General features: G+C 42.5%; 1 protein-coding gene across 1 annotated transcript; it reads left to right on the top strand.

Moving 5' to 3' along the window:
- The first annotated feature begins 1,482 nt into the window (after window positions 1-1,482).
- On the top strand, window positions 1,483-11,646 carry CLRN2 (clarin 2). The gene is made up of 3 exons (XM_033106607.1): window positions 1,483-1,829; window positions 8,957-9,136; window positions 11,364-11,646. Exons 1-3 carry the CDS (start codon window positions 1,577-1,579, stop codon window positions 11,627-11,629), a joined length of 699 nt encoding a protein of 232 aa, XP_032962498.1. The 5' UTR covers window positions 1,483-1,576; the 3' UTR covers window positions 11,630-11,646.
- The last annotated feature ends 9,219 nt before the right edge of the window (window positions 11,647-20,865 follow it).

The raw sequence follows: 20,865 nt of genomic DNA, 5'->3' as shown, positions 1-20,865 counted from the left end.
TTAAGAATAACTAATATTATTGGTCGTTTATTAATGTGCCTAGCACTCGTCTAAGCCTTTTATATGCATTGTGTTATTCATTACCAGAAGACACACACACACACACACACACACACACACACACACACAAACACACACACACACACTTGCTATTTCAAGGTCATTGTGATGAAGATGAGCTATTGTATTTCAAAGACCTGAACGCCAGCCCTAGCCCTGACCTCCAGTTTTCTCCTAAGAAAAAGGGTTGGAAGAGTATAGTACTTCCCCCGCCTGCCACAAAGGGTCACTGAGCATTGTGGGAGAACAACCATATGACAAAAGTCCTTTGTATGGGGTAGAGCTCTGCACAAGCTTCAGAGGCCCTCTTCTTTATGTTCGTTGTGGAGAGCCCACAGAAGTGGACCCCAGTTATAGGGACGGAATAGGACATTTCCCTTCCTGTGTGTCTCTGCTCCCGTGTGCTCTCTTGGTGAGGTTCCTGAAACTCCTGTTGGTTAGCAACACAAACTCCTGTACCACCTCCAGACGTCTGTGACCAAACAAGGTATTTTACTGTGACCCTTCTGCCCAATTTTGCTCCCCAAAGCTATTGACAGTGGCTGTTGCCAGTCTCACAGGACAATAAGTTGACATTTAGCAATAGACTAAAAGTCAAAATTTAAAAAGTCACAGTATAGGATAGAAATTAGGGGATAACTCCATCCTAGTGCCTACAGATTAAAAGAAAAAGAGAGATTGTCACTATTAGAAGAGATAAGACCCCAGCAGGATGATTATTATTCACTAACACATTAGAAAAACACTTTCTTGTCCCATTTCAGGGACACCGATGGCAGGGAACAGAAAAGACGAATGTACATGTTGGGATCCAGTTTGCCCCAGCGGCCACAAATGGACACATGCTGCCGTTTTACCCGCAGCAGATTCACCCAGTGATAAACCCAGGCATCATAAAGCCTTGTTTACACATTTCAATTACAAGCATTGAGCACAGAAGTCATCTCATGGTATTAGTAACAGTTCTGGGGATTCTGACAGCAGTGACATTTTAGAGAAAGAAATGCCCGGGCACACAGCAAAGAGATGGACATTTGATACCATGCATTGTTGGCAATAGTCAAGTGTTAATCATTCCTTTTTTTGCCTTCCGTTGGCTGCATTTTTGAGAATGGTTAGTGTCTCTTCCCAGGCAGATCTACCAGGTTTTGCCTGCTAATAACTTCCTCGTCATTAAGAGGTCCACATCAGGGTTATTTAAATACTTGAAACGAGGAACAATTAAACCGTCGGCTGAAACATTAGTCTAGTGGGAGATATAGGATTACTTCCTTCAGTAACACACTCCTCTTCACTGAGTCCAGTGAAGACCGTCTCTGCAGAGACTTCCGGATGTGGTTGTAGTAAACACAGGCTGGCGGCAGACACTGAAGGAAGACCAGGGATGGACATGGAATCTTGAAATGGTGTGTTTGGAAGAGCCAACCTTAGAGCAGAGGCTTACCGAGTGTCCGGAAGATGACAACGGCCCCCGCCTGCAGCTTGGACACCTGGGGGATGACCTGCACCCACTAGAATGCCTGGATGGTTCAAAAAGGTGTGGTACGGGCTGGCATCTTTACTCAGCTTCTCCTCCTTCATCCTGATAATCGTTGCTCTGGCCATGCCCCACTGGCTGAGTGGGAAAATCCTTTGTCAGACTGGAGTGGACCTGGTCAATGCCACTGACCCAGAGCTGGTCAAATTCATTGGGGACATTTATTACGGACTCTTCCGAGGCTGTAAGGTGAGGCAGTGCGGGCTCGGGGGCCGCCAGTCCCAATTCACAGGTGAGTATGTCTGGAACCGGAAAGCTGCATTAGAATGCTTTTTTTTTTTTATTTGGAAAGGTGCTTATGTCTAAATGTGGAAGTCTACTGCTGCCTCACCATAAGGCATAATGACACAGTAGTAACCAAGGGTTTTCGTGCAGCACCAAGAAACCCTGTTGTTGTTTTTTGGTTTTTTTGTACAGGGTAATAGAAACTTGAGCAGTAAGGATTTGTACACCTTTATAGTTTACCTCTATTAATAATAACTAGTAAAATATTGAGTGTTTACATATGTCAGACATTCTACTAAGCGCTTCACATGGCTCGTCTCTTAAGTCTTATAACAAATTTATAAAGGCAATTATTAACAATCCCATTTTGCAGAGGATGACACTGAGGCTTGCAGAGGTTGCATAACTTGCCTGAGGTCACCCAGCCAGGAAACTGCAGAGCTAGATAGACTTCAGACACATGGCACGTGACTTGGGTATTCTCAGCCAGTCCAGCCGTTGGATGTAGACTGCCTGCAGAAATGAACATTCAGGGAGCCTGGTGACCGCCTCCACTTCTGTTTGTAGAAAACCTTCACTGGCTGAGGGAAAGCAAAGGGCTCTGCACCTTGGCTCTGGAATCAGACTATCCCGGTTCAAAGCCCCACTTGGATGTTTGCTGGCAGGGAGACCTCACGGACTGGCTGCCGTGAACGTGAGCGGGCAGAGGTGTCAGCTGGCATCTAGTGTGGTGTTAGAGCTGCTTTGGATGTAAATAGAGCATGACTCCAAGCCTGGCTGAGTATGCCAGGTCTTCTGGGAAGAAAAAACCCAAACCGAAAAGGCAATATTTGCAAGCCTTTAGAAACAAACAGATCGCTGGTGAGAACATTGTCCTACAAAATCATAATTAATCAACATAATGATGATGAAAGAAGATAAGTAATTGTATTATTTGATTTCAGAACTGTAGTTTTTAGGAACCTGGCCAGGGTACATATCTCATTAAATTTCTAAAGACAGGAAGCTGGAGCAATGACAAATATACTAATACAAATTGGCATCATTTATATACATGAACGAAATACATATTTGTTCTGTATATTCAATAAATAAAAAGGTCTCCAGGAATAGTTACATGTACTCAACAATTAATTTGGAACAGGGATATTGGAAAAATAGCTCTATTATAAAAGCATAACATAAAAAGCTGAAAACACATACACACACAAACAGCGGCATCTTAAAAGGAGACCATATATGCAGAACTTGGTTCTGAACTGGGTCTGATTGCTGTAAAGGATGTCACTGGGACAACCAGCGAAACTTAAATGGGGTGTAAGGATTCAACGGCGGTCACGTTTTAGTGCTAACCTAAGGATTTTGATGGTTGTAGTGTGGTTATGTAAGAGGATGTCCTTTGTACTTTATGCAGAAATAGACCCTAAAGTACTCAGGGATGAAAGGGAAATTTACTCTCAAATGGTTGAGGAGAGGGAAAAAAATTTCTTTGTGCCATTCTTGACATTTTTGTGAAGTTTGAGATTGTTTTAAAACCACACATACACACACACACACACACACACACACACACACACACACACACACCCTTTAAGGGGGAAATGGCACAATTTTTAAAATAGTTATAGGTAATTAAAATTAATGAATATTATGAAGGAAGTTCCAAAGTTTGAACAAGGAAATGACAGCTTCAACAGCAGTAATATTCCAAGACTTTAATAAGAAAAATGGTGCTTAAGGAATATAACAAAAATAGCCCACGGTAATTAACATAGCATGATATAGCATGTTACCATGATAGCCACCTTATTACATAATTGAAAATTTATCTGTTATGTTTATTATTTATTATCTGTCTCACCCCTTTAGCATGTAATACCATGAGGGCAAGGATCTTGTTTTATTCACTGATGATCCCAAGCCCCTAGTATGGCGCCTGGCAGATAGTAGGTATTCAAAAACATTGGTTAGATAAATAATGATAAAGTACTTTTAAATTCATTTCTACTGAATGTTCATATACAAAATGCCAGACATGTGCCCTATGTTCTACTTATCCTAGATAGAAGACTGAGGCTCAGAGAGGTTAAGCAACTTGCTCAAGGTCACAGAGCCACGGGTGCCAGAGCCAGGTCCCAGCCCAGGTCAATTTGACCCCAAAACTCCTGCTTTCTTCCACATGCTGCTCCTTCTGGAATCTGTGACCGGCAACTTTCCCAAGGCCTCCTCCAAAGGATGGTTATGACAAGACTGGGCCCTTCCACTGCAGTGCTAATTAAACCACTGCCGTCCCAGCTCACAGAAATGTAAACTACTGTTAGCAGAAGCCATAAGGCAGTGAAGACTTTGTGTTTGCCCCCTGGAGGAACTCATAAATGTTCCCTTCTCTCCTCCCTTTCCTTCTCAGACGGATGTCATGAGGGCCAGCCCCTGGGTTCATGTAACACGGTCTGCTCTCTGAAGCATCAGAACTACGCAGGAATCATCCAGGATGTTTTAATGTTATCCCTGAGTAGAATAATATTCAAGACAGTGTTGTTTCCAGCTATCCGGGGGGTGTTCCAGAGGAGGGTACATAAACATCCATTCCCAGCGCCTTGCATAAGATTCTTCTGGAAAACCTTCTCGGGGCGCCGGGGCCAGGTTGCTCCTGTGTTTGGCTGGTTTTATCATGCAGCAGTTCAGGGACACCATGGTTCAGCTACTGATCTCTGGAGCCAGAGGAGTGCCCTGCCTGTAGATGGAGCACTCCTAGTGCTTTCACGAAGGAGCTGTGCGAGGCAGCGGCAGGACGTACCACTGCTCTTTTATCCCCAAGATGGAGTCAGGATTTACCTGCTTCTGTCACTTACTACAGATCTGGAGAAAAACATCTCTCCTCCCAGGGCCTGCGTGCGGGTCTGCAAAGACGGGGGTGTGAAAGTACTTTGTAAACTGTGGAGTCAGGAGGTTTGATTGCGTCCCATGGACAAACTCTCTATTCTCACCTTCACAGAGGTCTCCCACAGAATCACCCCAGAGAGTCAATTCCCAAGCTGATCATAGAGAAAACCAAAGAACTGTACAGTTGACCTTTGAACAGCATGGGGGGTTAGAAGCACCGACCCCCTACAAAGTGAAAAATCTCCACATAATTTTTGGCTCCCCAAAAACTTAACAACTAAAGCCTACTGGTTGACTGGAAGCCTTACCGATAACATAAACAGTCGATTAACACATATTTTGTATGTTATATATGTGTATATTTTATACTGTGTTCTTACAATAAAATATGCTAGAGAAAAGAAAATATTATTTAGGAAATCACAAGGAAGAGAAAATACATTCACAGTACTCTATTGATCAATACCGTAAGTTGACATTGTCTGTTTATAGGATGAAAAACATCCTCGTATAGTGGACCTATGCAGTTCAAGGGTCAACTGTACATCACAACCAATTAAGATCCTTTTATATACCCAGACCTTCTGAAATAAAAATGAGTCAACCTGTGGGTTTGGGTGGCTGGGGAAAGAAAGAGACAGACATTAATTTAGCCATTTCCACGCATTCAACTGTGTTATTGAAGATTTATGGGCTCAGCACCCTTAGGAAAATAGGGATGAACGAAACGTGAAAGCCTGCCCTCCAGAAGCTGACTGTCTGGGAAAGAAGCACAGTATCTGAGTACGAGACACGTTAGTGTCTCAGATCGTCCCTCATAGTTCATTTCCTTCAAAACTTTCTACCCTAGAGGAAAGATTTTATTATGCCCATTTTACTGATGAAGAAATTGGGGATCAAAGAAATCAATCAATGAAATCATTTCTGCAAAAACACCTGATGTAATGCCTGATACACGGGAAGTGCTTGGCAGTTCTTAGTTCTCTGGTTCCCTCCCACCTGCCATCCCACAAGCATTCCATCAACAGCCAGCGCCTGGCTCTGACACCCAAGCTCATGCTTTTCTTATTTACCTTGTCGGGGTGAAAGGGACTGCTGGACTCCTCTGGGATCGGGAGCAAACAAATGATCTAATAATCAGATATTATCTCATTTTAGATGCTGATAGAATGATTACTCACCTCTGGTGTTCAAGTGAGTTAGCTCTAATGCATACAAAATACGAATATTCGAATTTAAAATAAGACCTCTAGAATTCCAGCTATACTAGGATTAAAATTTTCAATCTTTGCTTGTCCAAGTTATCTGATTTGTTTTTAGGCCCTGTATAGGTCTATTTATGGGCTCTATAGCAAAGTGGTGAAGACAGCACTTCCTGACTACTTGGCTGAGCTATTCAACTTCGGTATTTTTCTTCAGTTTGTCAGAGTGAGAGTGGGTTTCCAGGACCAGTAACAGCAAAAACGCATATATGTGCCCGGTGTGCAGTGTAGCAATTGTCATTTTTCGCCATGGAACATATGTGTTTATGGTCATTGATTTCAAGCTGGAAACTTATATTTAATCCTTAAGTCAGAGACTTCTAAAGCTTTTGGAAACTAGGTACAAATATGAAAGGCAAACAAACAGCAGCTTTCCAGGGGTGGCACTGTGTGACAGGACCAAATGTGGAATCGGCCCTCAAAAAATCATTAATGGAAGGAAATGAGGCATGAAAACTCCCAAGGAAAGATTTGAATTTCTAAATAATGACATATTAAAAATAATAAGATCTCAGATAACTGGGAGGTCCTAAGCACTGGGGTTTGGCCTGTGAATGTGGGAGCTGAATGAGATTCAGCCTTTGCCAATAAAGATTTTTTTTTTAAATATAGTCAATATGCGTCCTACTATGTAAGTGAAGGTTTGGGCACGCTTTCACAACCCCTCTCCACATCAATCCATGTGCCCCAAATTCCCTCTTCCCATCATTCTAATATGGTTATTTCTCAAATTTTTATTAAGTCAAATCCGGAGCTGGGTTCATATCATCATATGGATATGATTAGTTCCTTTTAAAAGTTGCATTTTGTGGGTGTACCTTAATTTATTAAGTCAATCTCTTATTGACTCATATTTTCGTTTTTCTCGTCTTTTGCTGCTGTAATGAGTATCCGATACATGCAGCTTTGAGCACATGTAGGAGTGCTTTTCCTAGAAGTGAAATTGCTTTGATAGCCCTGTCAAATTGCCCTCTAAGGAAAGTGTATGAAATGATATTCCTACATGTTTGACAGTGTCTCCCTCCTTACACCTTCATCAACACAGTGTGTTAGCAAACCTTTCGATCTTTGCCAATCACATAGTGATTATTTTCTATTTTAAACGTTTGATAATTACTATGCTAGTCGTGTTCTCAGGATTGTGCTGAAAGAAAGGAAAATGAAACAATTAGGTCATCAGGCGTAAGATGGCACGTTTGGAGTAAAACAGGGCTGAGAGTTTGAAAAGAAAAAAGAAAAAAACTAAGGAACACTGAGATGGAAGGGAAGGAAAGGGAAGAGAGAAGGCTTACGCAGAAAAATCCCGCGGAAAGAAGTTTATTTTCCACGGTAGTTTCCAGTGCTGATGTGATAACCTGGTGGAGATAACTATAAACGGAAAGACAGACCTGGAAAGAAAGTTAAATCAGAACTAAGGACGTAAATGTGGAGTGTCTGGAAACTTCTGAGTGGAAAGACACTTTAAAGGGAGAGGGACCAGAAACTCTAGTTCTCAGGTTTGAGAGACAAACCTTCTGTGAATAAAGGGAGGCAGTGAGCAGCAAAGGCACCAGAGGGGAAAAGGGTGGGGGTTTGGGGGTGAGTGGAACCAGGAAAGATTTGAATCCTGGCTCCCGAAGGGGGACAAAGAGGTGCTAATCAGTGGTATGAAATGCTGAAGCAGGGAGTTTGGAGCTCATGAGATGGACCCCGATTTGACCAGGGGATATTCACTAGCAATCCTGGAATAGCTGCAGAAGAATGAGTATGCCCACAAGTTCTTTAGCTTTCATCATTGTAAAGGCTCCATTTATAACTACTGAAAACAGTGATCTAAACTCTATATACCATATGCCAGATAGGACTATAGTCCTATATAGAGTTCAGGGTCACCTTGCCCAGAGATAAGAGACTAATGTCTCCAAACCTGTGGGGAAAAGGACTTAATGAAATCTACCTCACATCCTTGTCACAGGATTGAAGGGGATAACAAACGTAAAATGGCCCATGACTATGCTCAGTAAACGTTGATTACCCTGAGCAGGTATTATGCTTACACTGAGCAGGTATTATTATCCCCATTATACTGATGAGGAAAATGAGGCTCTGAGAAGTTACATCACTTGCCCCAAGTCAGAGAGTGAAAATAATAAAAGCAACAACCGCCCTTTTGGAGAACTGAGTCTTTCCCAGCCAATAGTCACATAAAGGTGTCTGCTATGATAGATCATTTAATCTTCACCGCTAGGACGTGCTCGCCAATATAGAGAAAACAAGTACAAATGAATGCTTCACTAAATTATCCTGCCACATGAATACGGACGTTCAATATTCTAAAAGAGCGTTGTGCAACGTAAGGATTGAGTTATGAGGGACCCAAGAGGGTGCCCCAAAGTGGGCACTCTTACTATCCCTTTGCGCTTCACCTGATCCACTCAACAGTCTTGTAAGATGGAGGGCAGGGTTCAGAGGGTCCTATATTCTAGTTGTGGCAAATGAGCAAGGCTGGGAATTGAAACCAGATCTTTGCACGCCAGATGCAGGGTGTGCTCAGCTACACCCTGCCGCCCTCTTTACAGATATGCCTGAGACCCCTTCTGCCTCTCTGATTTAATGAAGGCAACTCTCTGACCCAGATTCAAGCTTTGCGATCGGCTCTCGTTCACTGACTACTTGCAGCCTCCTTTGCTAAAGAGATACCGCTCAGGGCTTGTGTGCCTCAGCTCACACCAGATCCCAGCACTGCGAGGTCAATGCAACTTAAATTGCCCGCTGGGGCACATTGTGACTTGGCATCCACCCCAAGGAAGAGAGGACTGTTGGTCAACTGACAAGTGGCAAATCTGGGGCCATGAGTTGATCTGGAAAGGCTCCTGCTCTTTGAAAACCCAGCACTCGCTGCTCGGCCCTCACGCTGGTCCGTTAAAGCCTTCGTGGTCAGCAGGTTTGGGCTCCATGAACTTGAGCCGAGGTCTGTCACTGACATAGCGGCTGTGTCTTCTCTCCCCAGTCTTCCCACACCTGGTGAAGGAGCTCAACGCGGGTCTCCACGTGACGATTCTGCTTCTCCTCTTCCTGGCTTTGCCCCTGGCTCTGGTCAGCATGGGCTTTGCCATTCTCAACATGATCCAGGTTCCGTACAAGGCGGTCAACGGTCCCGGGGGCATCTGCCTATGGAATGTCCTCGCAGGTAAGGAAGGCCCCGAGGCGGAGTAATTCGTGGCCGCACCATCATCACCAGGCTGAGTTCCAAGAAACCGCACAGAGGGTGTGAGAGAATGAACATGCCCCCTCGGCCTCCACTTCCCTGAGTCTGTAACAGACGCCCTCTTTACTAAAAAAAATGCAGAATCTCTGTATCACAATAGAAAATCAAATCTTTAGCGTGCAGGAGTGGCTGACGATTAGAGCTGCAAAGCAAGGTCAGGGTGAGGGAAGAGAGCAGACAGACAGCTGGGGGTGACGAGGCGGGGAACCTGGAGGAGGCAGCAGCTGGAGCGCCGGCAGGCTGGGCGGAACCCTCATAAATGACAGGAGAGACAGAACCTGGGCGTTTTACCTGCTGATTTTGTTTAAACTCACAACCTCCCTAGGAGGCGGTATTATTTGACCCATATTTACAGATGAAGAGCCTGAAACTTCAAAGTGACCCAAGGTCACACAGCAATAGGTAGCAGAGGTGGGGATTCCAACCCAGGTACAAATGAATCTAAACCCTTTGTCCTTTCATTAATGACATCTCTTTTATGACCGTCATGACCTATTTTCCAAGCCAAACACCAAGAAAAAAGGGGTGTGTGTGTGTGTGTGTGTTGAATATATTGATACATAAAAAATAACTCACATTTAATTTTGAACCTTAAAAATTATTTGTAATGAAAATAACAAAATCGTAAGAATTGAGGTCTGTTTCAGAAAACCCAGATCCAATGGTCTGGGTATCATTACGGCAGTAACCCCTCACCTTTACCTTATACAGGTAACCACAGAGTATAACAGCAGGTAATGTTGATTGAGCATGTCTTAGAATGTAATGTCACTAAGTCAATTGCTATGTATCTGCCTGTGTTTTCAGACTGTGGCCATCCTGTAGAATTATTTACATACATGGCTTCCGCACACCTGGATGGCAGGTGTCTTGTTCCTTTCCACCTGAGTCGTCACAGTGCTGGCATGTAAAAAGTGCTCAGTCCTGCTTACTAAGTAAACACTTGTCTCTCCGTTTCCTTCCTCAGAAAACAAACACTCAGGAAAAACACACTACACTCAAGTTCTAAAAAGGCAATTTGACAAAACTTTAGTGTCAAAAGGCATAAAAACATGAATATCATTTGATTACATAATTCCAATAGAGTTTTATGCTAAGGAAATAACTGGAAAAGAACACAAAAGTGTACAGAAAAAGGGGTTCACTGCAGCACTTTATAATATTGAAAATTAGAAGGAATCTTGATATCCAGAAATAAGATCACATTTAATCAGACTTAATTAAATTAATTAGGCCTGTCACTAAGATAAAGCACTATGTACCAGTTTAAAGTGGTGCTGTAACAGAATATTTAACAATGTAGAAAAATGTTCAGGTGAGGGGAAGAAATGAAGTGTAAAACAGTGAGAGCACCATAATACTCATTTTTTTTCAAGAGAAAGAAATGTAAAGAAATATACTAAAATGTTTAAAGAGTTTACACCTGGCTTTTAAGATAAAAGTAAATTTGTATTTTCATCCTTCTCTGGAGTCCAAATTTTATTCGATGAAGATGTAATGATGTAAACAAAAAGTATAGTAAGTATGTTTTTTAAAAAATATTAATTAAAATCAAAGCAGTAGAAAAGAAAAGGGGGAGGTAGGGGGAGAAGGAGGGAGGGAGGGAAAGAGAGAAGGAGAGAGAATTTGAAGCAACAGGTAGGGAAGTTCGGAATGCTTCCCGTTTCCTCTCTCTACTTTCCTTTCCTCCTTCTCTTATCTCTTCTTAATCTAAAGCATGGAAAGAAGATAGTAAAAAAGGAGAGAACAGTCTACTCTGTTGAAACCCCAATCTACACTAAGTGTTCTTTTATCTTCCCATGTCGCTCTCAGGGTCTACATCCAAATTCTAAAATATTTAGAGATTGAACTTATTCAAATGTGGATACCCTAGAAAGGATGGCACTGGACAAGGGAAAAATAATTGGAAGAGTCGAGATTCAAAGTCAATCTAACATGAAGCTTATTCTCTTTTTCTCACACCTCTTGCCTGTCACATTGCGTGGGTTGTCTGCAGCTTTTAAAAGCAAATTAAAATCTGTGTCTCCCTAACAATGTTTTTTAAACCCCAAGCCAGTTTGTTACCTGTGCCACAGAATGGCCACCTCACATAAAGTTGTTACGACTGCAAAAAGGACCTGTGCATGATGGTGACCTTTTTGGGTTTCAGGTGGAGTCGTGGCGTTGGCCATCACCAGCTTCATGGCCGCGGTGAAATTTCACGACCTGACAGAACGAATCGCCAACTTTCAGGAGAGGCTCTTTCGCTTTGTTGTGGTGGACGAACAGTACGAAAAGTCATTTTGGATCTGCGTAGCCAGCGCCTCAGCTCATGCTGCAAACTTGGTTGCGGTGGCCATTAGTCAAATTCCCCTCCCAGAGATTAAGACCAAAATAGAAGAGGCCACGGTCACAGCCGAAGATATCTTGTATTAATAGCCTTCTCCTGCTCATTCCCTTTCCTAAATCAATTCTGTGGTATGAGTGGAGGCCTCATTTTTGCAGGCTTCACGGTCCAGAATATTCATGGTTTGGGCAATATTAAGAAGGAACTAGAAGGAGGAAGAGAAGTACCTGGGCTGGGAAAGAAAAACTTTCCCCAATTCCTGGCATCTCTGCCTTTCTCTCTCACTGACCTTGGACTTAGAGTTGGACTTGGAGACTCTGCACTTGCCAGCTATGGGTGACGTTGGACAATTCACTTAATGTCTACTTTTCAGTTTCCATATCTGTAAAATGGGGACAAGAATGACCTCACAAGATTGTAATGAGGTTTCAATGGACAATAATGTTGCCGGCCTTTGGCTATTGTAGAGCACCCCACAAATATAAGGTACTGAACCCTCCAATAAATGTCTACAGACCTTTGGTGTATTCCACACAATATTAGGGGAAATATGTTGATTTCCCTGCCCTCCAGAAACACTGAATCTTTCCACATGACACAGGAATCAGAGAGCAAGAATAACACTAACAATGAAAATCACTACCTTTTTTCAGTGGTTCTACATGCTAGACACTGTTCTAAGAGTTTTACATATATTAGGTCCTCACTACAACCACAGATTGTCAGTATGACCTTATTTCCGTTTTATAGATGAAGAAACTAAGGCATAGAGAGGCTGGGTGACTTGCTGAGGTCAGGAGTGAAATCGTGGAAGTCTGGAGCCGGAGTCTATAGTCGTAACCACTTTGCGAATCTGTTGTTTGATGTACAGACATAAAGGACCGAGAAAGGAATTAATTCTTCAGGATGGGATGTGGAATTAAAGAAGGTGTCACAGAGGTGACATTTGATCTGAACTTTGAAAGACGAGTAGACATTTTCCAATGGTGAAGGAAGCGGGGTTGGAGGAGGGCATTCCAGGATGAGTCACTGCTGAGGGGAGACACAAGGTATGAAATTACAAGAAAGGCTTGGAAGCATGTGACTACCCAGTGGGATTAGAAAGTCACCTGTTGGATAAACCCAGCTGTTTTGTGTTGGGTTTTGCTAAGTGGCACTGTGATCGTTAATTTTATGTTGATTTGGCTAGGCCATGGTACCCAGATATTTGGTCAAACACTATTCTTGATGTTTTCATGAAGGTATTTTTTTGGAGTAGACTTTGAGTAAAGCAGATTGCTCTCCATACTGTGGGTGGGCCTAGTCCAATCAGTCGAAGGCCTTAAGAAAAAGACTTTCCACTCCCGAGGGAGAGGGACTTCTGCCAACAAATTGCCATTGGGCTTAAACGTCATATCTTTCCCAGATCTCCTGACTGCCAGCAGACCCTGCAGATTTTGGGCTTGCCAGTCTCCACAATCATGAAAGCCAATTCCTTCAAGTAAATCAGTCTCTGTCTCTCTGTCTCTCTCTCTCTCTCTGTCTCTACACACACACACACACACACACACACACACTCTCTCTATTTGTTCCATTTCTCTGGAGAACCCTCAGTCATACAACCCTATTAATTCATTTTCCCATGACGCCAGCTGGGGTGAATCCTTTCCCCCAGGTCTGCTGTCTTCATGCCAAGTAAAATATTACCTAATCCTCCAAATTGGCTCCATCTTAAATGACACATGATTTAGGATTCTATCTTTGCTTAATGCTGAGCTTCAGGAAGATTCCATGGCATCTCTTATGTCCTCGTTGCTTATGATTTCCTGCTGGGCCTTCTCTCTCTTCCAGCCGGTTATCTCCATCCCACGGATGTCACTCATCAAATATGCAGATGGCACATGGCTGGAAGGGATAGTTAACTCACCAGGAGATAGATCCAAAAGTGCTGTCTCAAAAACGCGTGGAAATGTCCTACCAAGTTTAACAAAAAGTCCTGTTGATGGTTAAAAATAATAACATAAATTCAGAGAAGACTCAGGTAACTGTCTCTATGATAAATGTCTGAAGATCTTGGTACATTTATTCATTCGACAAGTATTGAAACTGATCTAGGTGCTAGGAGTAGAGGAATGAACACACAAAAATCCCTGTCCTCCTGAGATTTCATTCTTTGAGCAGCTGGGATGACTCATATGGAGAAAGCACGTGCTGGAGCGATTCAAACCCTTAGCCCAGCCATAACCTTTGACCTGACCGTGGCCCTCGAGGATGTACAGACTGTCATGTAGGAACAGAGTGAATTTGGTTTTATTTCTAATAGTAGAATTACCTTATCAAGATGGTAACCTTGATCAAGGTGGATGCGTTCCAAAGTGCAGGGTTTTGTACGTGTGCATTTTTCCAGCGACAGAATCCAAAGCTTTAGAAAGAGTTTCAGAAGTTTCTGTAACACCTTACAAGTTTCAAACCATGACCCGTCAGGTAGGGCTGTAATGTGGCTGGAGATAATGGGGTTCCATCTGAAAGACATTTCCCAGGGATACTGTGGAAGAGACACCTACACAGAATTCGGCCAGTTTTGTTGGGAGGGAGGGGAGGAGTGGGAAGAAGGGAGAGTAAACATCTAGGTCACACAATTCAGTTGAATGATCACTCAAATGTGTAGAGAAAATGTAGCTCCTTTATTTTAACTATAGTTAATCTGGTCATTTTATGAATAAGCAAAAAGTAATAATAAATGCCCAGTCCATTTTAAATTTAACCTGAGCTGATCTTTTGTACCATCCTTCCCGGTAATGCTAAGCCTCTCGGAAAAAGTGGCTGGTTCCTCACACACCTTCTCTGTCCCTGCCTGTCTCCCAAAGGAGCTTCTGAGGTTACAGGGGGAGGAGGCACAGGCACACATACTACTGATTTCTGGGAAGCGTCCCTGGGCCTTCTGCTGGTTCTGGGGGCACACTGGTGGGGTTCACTGGACTCCTCTGCCCCTGGCTACTGGTTGCCCTGCCAGTCTCCCCAGCACTGCCTGAGGCTGGATTAATTTATGAAATGTTCTTTCAACTGGGCAAAGTTGAAAGAACAACTTTCAACTTTTGTTTCATTCATTCGTAGAATGAAAAAGTTATACTTTGTGATAACGACCACCATCTAGTGTGGGCCAGGCACTGTACATACTTCCTAATTCTGACAACAGTTATTCAAGACACACATTACTGTTTTTATTTTACAGATGGGCAATTTTAGGTTCAGAGAATTTAAGTAACTTGTTCAGGCCACATTATTAATAAATAATGGAGAAAAGATGCAACCCTCTTCTATATGACGTCAAGGCCACCATTTTCCCACTACACCGTGAGTGCCTGTCTTGAAGGGCTTCTAAGGCTCTTTCTCAGAACTTCTGCAGACAGCTGTGCAAGTTGCACGCCACCCAAGGGGTAACTGCTCAGATCTGGCCCATGTTCCCCAGGCTTGTCATGGCCTGAACCTCGGGCGCTTCTCTCCAGAGATGGTGACTTCCTTATGCTCACCAAGGCGTCCAGTGGGCTCACAGTGCCCTATCCCCATCCACGTAACGTCCAAACGTTCACCATAACATTATTTTATGACATTGGTTAGAGCGTGATAAAGATGATTAATTTTCACATGTCCCTTAAAGGTGGCTGTCATATGCATTTATTCAGAGATTATTATTCAAACTAAGTACAGGCATCAAAGCCAATGAAACTTAGCTGGAATTCAAAGAAGTAATTAGTTATCTGTGAAACAAAGTCCTACTCTACATTCACTCCGTGTACTCTGAGCAATACATGATGTCTCAGTCCATTTGGGCTGCTATAACTAAGTGCCACAGACTGGGTGGCTTAAACAACAGAAATTTGTTTATCAGTTCCGGAGACTAAAAGTCCACGATCACGGTGCCGGCAGATCGGGTGTCTGCTGAGGACCCACTTCCTGGCTTGCAGATGGCTGTCTTCTCATTGTATCATCACACAGCAGAGAGCAGAAAGAGAGCTCTCAAGTCTCTCAAGTCTCCTTAAAAACTCTCAAGTCTCCTTAAAAACCTCCTAGAAGTTCCACCTCCTAAATACATCACAGTGAGGGTTAGGATTTCAACACAGGATTTTGGGGGTACACAAACTTTCAGCCCATCACACACAATTTTCATTAATGAAATACACCAACAAAATACAATTAATCAAAGACTTTTGGATAGCAAGAACCCTTCCATGTCAAATAAGAGCAGAGTTAAGATACAAATATACTTCTTTCTCTTTTAAGAAAAATATGAAATGCTACAAAAATTGAATTAAACAATTCTTCATACTTCTAAAAGTGTGTAATTAAAATGTTAGCTCTTTCATTAAAAAAACAACTCCATTTTCTAAATCATAAGGTCACCGTGCAGAAGTTGATGATTCATGAGAACTAATGCATGCTTTAGCAAAACTTTGCAACATAATCTAAAGTGACAATTGTTATTAGTTTGCTATTGCTGTGGTCACAAATAACCACAAACCTGATGGTTGGAAACAAGGCAAATTTAGTATCTGAAGACTTTTAGAAGTCAGAAGTCCATGATGGGTCTTACTGGGGTAAATCAAGATGTTGGTAGGGCTGCATTCCTTCTGGAAAGTCTAGGGGAGAATTTTTTCCTTACTTTTGCTGGCTTCTAGAGGCCGCCTGCATTCCTTGGCTCATGGCTCCTTCCAGCACTTGTATCACTCCAACCTCTGCTTCCATCATACAGGTGATGAGTCTGACTCTTGACTCTCTCCTATAAGGACCCTGGTGATTCCATTGGGCCCATCCAGATAATCCAGGACATCTTTCGGGGACATTTTCCCGCCTACCACAACAGATCCAGTATTTACTGTTTCAACAATTTTCCTGAAAAGAGTTAGATATAAAATAAATGAACAAAATACCACATTATTATTAATCGTTACTAATAGAGTAGCATCACAATTTAGAAACTTCTCACTGGGAGTGCGTGCTCACCTATATCACCTATATGGCGCTCAAACATTTCTATATTATGCCAGGCATGTCTCTGGAAATCATAGAAGGACAGGAGACGAGGCAAGGCGCATGGAATCTAAAGGTGAAACGTGATCTCAGGATATGGTGCTGGAGAGGTCCATGTGCCCATTTTAGATGCATTTCTATATGTGAAAGATTTCTCTTCTTCCTCCTCTTCCTTCTCCTTTTAGTTTTGATTGTTAAACTAAGAGTAGAGCTTTATAAGAAGCCTACGTAATTATGACACACATGAAATTCTTGCCAAGAAAATTAGGTGTTATGCCCTCTTTTGCTCACGTGATCTCATTTTCTTTTTTACTGCAGTGCCACCAATTAGCCAGCAAATAGAGTCACAACTTGACAGGAATAAGGCCCGATCCCTACTGAGTACTTGCCACATGCCAGGTTTGTGCTAAGTACTCGACCTGCATGATCTCATTTCATCCTCATAAAAACTCCGAGCATCTACTGTAATTACTGGCTTTTTAGTTGGAAAAAAATTAGAAACCTCGTTTTCTCATTTGTAAAATAACAAACTTGAATAAGATGACCTCTGATTTTCCTTTCACTCTAAAAGCTTACGATGTTTAATGCTACATAACATATTCAGATTAATCTTAAATAGAGCACCTACTATATGCCAGGCAGTCAACTCCACATTTTCATGTATTAGAGGAGGCTTTAACTCCCACTCGGGGTCAGGGACCCCTGACCACCCACCCCGAAGGACTGACGAGCAACAGGACTCTGACAAAGCAGCAAAGGGAAGAGTGAAGATGGCAGCAGCAGACTGTGTATCATCTGCTGGAAAACCAAACATACTTCATGTCATTAGGCGCTTAATTGTCAAGCACTTAGTGAAAAACTGGACTTAATTTTGAGTCTTCAGTTTTGAACTTTATCAGAAATATATTCTCTGGGAATTTCTTTTGATAATAATTTATTAACACTGATGAATGTGATGAAATGCAGGTGATGTATCCTTGCCAGATTTTTACTATGAGCGACAACAAATTGTGTATTGTTTATGGACAAGATAACATAATGAATTACCTCATGATGTAATAAGACTTAAAAAAAAAAAAAAGAATCCTGTTATCTCAAAACCCCAACATTTTTCAATAGCTTTTCTGAAAATTAATTTACATGCCATAAATTTGATCATTTAAAGGGGGTGACTCAATGATTTTTGGAGAATATGCAGAATTGCGTAAATGTCCCCACAATTTTAGAACCTTTTTCATTACCCTAAAAGGAAACCATGTACCCATTTAGCGGTTGCTCTGCACTATCCTCTCAGCCAAGCCCTAGCCAATCACTAATCACTGTGTGTCTTATGGATTTATTCTGGGCATCTCATGCACACTGAATTATACAACATGCGATCTGTTGTGACTGGCTTCTTTCACTTAGCCTAATGTTTTCAAGGTCCGTCCATGTTGTAGCGTTAAGTCCCAGTATTGTAACTTTTGTACAATATTGTAACATCATCATGTCCCTCATCCCAAATAATGTATATTATGTACTTGTTTTCATTCCCCTTCACATAACAATATCAAACCTATTGTTTTTATTTCTATGCAGTTTTCTTCTTTGTAACTTTTAATGGCTATATCAGTACCAAATCTTATGACATTCCCCTGCAGTGGAAATTTCCGGGTCTGACATTTGAGACACTCCCACCAGTTCCTATGAAGCCTCACTCAGGCCATCATTAAAGACGAATCTGTTTATGAAATCTGAACCAACAGGTAATCACTTTATTACTCAACTGTGCCTTCCCCTCCTGCTGCTAAAGAAAGGTTTTATCCTCAGAGAAACCGCGGAGAAACTGTGATATCACCTCAATGCCAGGCGAGCCACAACATGACATCCTCTTCTGGACTTCCTACCAGAAAACGTGGAAAGTCACTGCCATTGTTCCTCAACTAAAAGCCATTGTGACAAAATGCAAAAAATAACCTTTCCCGGGACAGCTTGGTTCATCAGAAGTAACACTTGTTTCTCGTGCCCATTTATAAACAAATGGAGCGTTTAAAAACACTTTTAACTAAGGAAAATTTTAAATATATTTAAAAGCAGAGAGACTACTATAATGCAGTCCCATTACCAACTTCCCAGCTTCAAAGAGGATCAACTCATATCTTATCCTGTTTCATCTGTACCTTCACCTCCCCTTCCCCCAGTAACAAAAGCTTCTCACTGAAAATATTTCCAAATATTTATTTGGATGCCTCTGCTCTGTCCTTCCATAGATCAGATTATTTTAACTTTATTTTCAATAGATATTTTGGGAGCATTACTAGTATGTGTCCAGTCTTGGTCTTGAGAATACAAAGATGAATAGGACATTGTTTGGGAGGTTTACAGACCAGGAACGAGAAACACAAACATTCCGTTTGATTATAACAAGAGGCTGGGGGATGGACAAAGTGGGTTCCTGACACAGTGTCACACCGCGAGCAGTAGTGGGTTTTATAAATAAAGTCATTAATAGTAATCACATGCTGAAGTGAGGGTAAAGTATAAAAGCTGCTAGCATGAAAGTGCTTACGCAATGTGATCGTAAAGCTTTGATGGGCTAGAGAAGCGACTACAACAAGGTTGGAGTTGGCTGAAATGTGAAGGCAGGGCCACTTCTCTGATTGAACCCTTGATCAGCGGTACTGGGCATGATCATAACCTAGAACACCCAGAGAAGCGCCAAGCCTCCGGTGACAGCCCTTCTGTTTCCACAATGCCGCAATCCTCTCCTGAGGCCAGGAGACAGGGGGCCTGCCATCCGCTGGAATGGGGAAAGAGAAAGGGTTGGAAATAGGGAACATACATTAATATCTCCATCAGTCAGTACCAGCCTCCCAGGTATGAGTCTAAGCAAAAATGTATATAAACATGGAACTACATATATAGCCAGCCGTAAGTGGGGAGAAATCAGGCTGTCTCCAAGGTCTGACAACTGAGTTCGCAAACTCATCCTAGAAAAAGTACGAATATCACTGTTGAATGTCACTACAGTCACCTTCAAAGTACTCCCCTTGGGAGGCTATGCACCGATGCCAGCGCCTAGTCTACCCTTCACAGCAATTTCGGAACTCTTTTTCTGGAATGGCCATCAGAGCTGTTGTCATATTACCTTTGATGTTCTGAATGTCATCAAAATGTCTTCCTTTCAGTATTTCCTTTATCTTCACGTAAAGAAAGCAGTCATTGGGGGTCAGATCAGGTGAGTAGGGAGGGTGTTCCAATACAGTTATTTGTTGATTGGCTAAAAACTCCCTCACAGACAGTGCAGCGTGAGCTGGTGCATTGTCGTGATGCAAGAGCTCCTTCGGACCACTTTTGCACACACCTTTCTCATGCCAACATTTTCAGCTAAGATTTTCCTGTTTCTCTTTTGATGTTTACTTGGTCTGCTATGCTTCTCACAGTCAGCCAAATATTTTCATGCACAATTCGACGAATTTTTGCAATATTTTCATGTCAGTTCTGCTTGTTACTGGCCACCCTGAACTACCTTCATCAGTGACGTGATCTCTTCCCTCAGAAAAACTTTTAATCCATTTGTACACTGCCGTTTTCTTCATGGCATTATCCCCATAAACTTGGACTAACATGTCCCTGATTTCACTTCCACTCTTGCCAAGTTTAACAAGAAATTTAATGTTTGTTCATTGCTCTAATTCAAGCTCAGACATTCCCACGATGGCATAAAAGAACACACAATAACAATAATGAACGCCACTTAGCAAGACACTACCACATGTCGACACGAGCACAGCTGCGAAACACTGATATACCAAGGTTATGGAACCTTCCCGAGCTGTTTGTACAGTGCTGCCAATGTAAGTGCATGGTGGCAAGTTCACAAACTTAATTGTCAGACCTTGTATGTAAAATTGTGAAGAAGCTTCACCTGCCCAGGGGCCCACACAGGCCACCGGGTCTAGGGCCGCTGACACCTCCTGAGGTGCAGGGGACAGCTTCTTGAGGCAGATGTGGATCATTTCCTTAACAAACTGCTCCAAGAATAAATGATATCGCTCTTCCCGGATTCAGTCCCTTAAGGGCCGGAGATGCACTCACGTTGCAGCAGTCACTCTGGGAGCCGGAGCTGTGATTGGTCAGAAGGAACCAGGTGAAGAAAAAGGTCTTTGGATGAGGGCATAAACTTAAGCAAAGGCATGAGAAACAGCATGGCTGGGTCACGAAGCATTTTAGCATCTTGTCAAGTGAGAGACATGAAGTATGGAGAGAATTGAGGCAGGTGAGAGAGGCAGGGCCAGATCCAAGTGGGATTCCTGTGCCCTGTGAAGGAACGTGGGCT

This window comes from Rhinolophus ferrumequinum, chromosome 5 (assembly GCF_004115265.2).
Source record: "Rhinolophus ferrumequinum isolate MPI-CBG mRhiFer1 chromosome 5, mRhiFer1_v1.p, whole genome shotgun sequence".
Taxonomy (NCBI): domain Eukaryota; kingdom Metazoa; phylum Chordata; class Mammalia; order Chiroptera; family Rhinolophidae; genus Rhinolophus; species Rhinolophus ferrumequinum.
The sequence above is the reverse complement of the archived record's forward strand: the minus strand, read 5'-3'. Positions and strand labels throughout refer to the sequence as shown.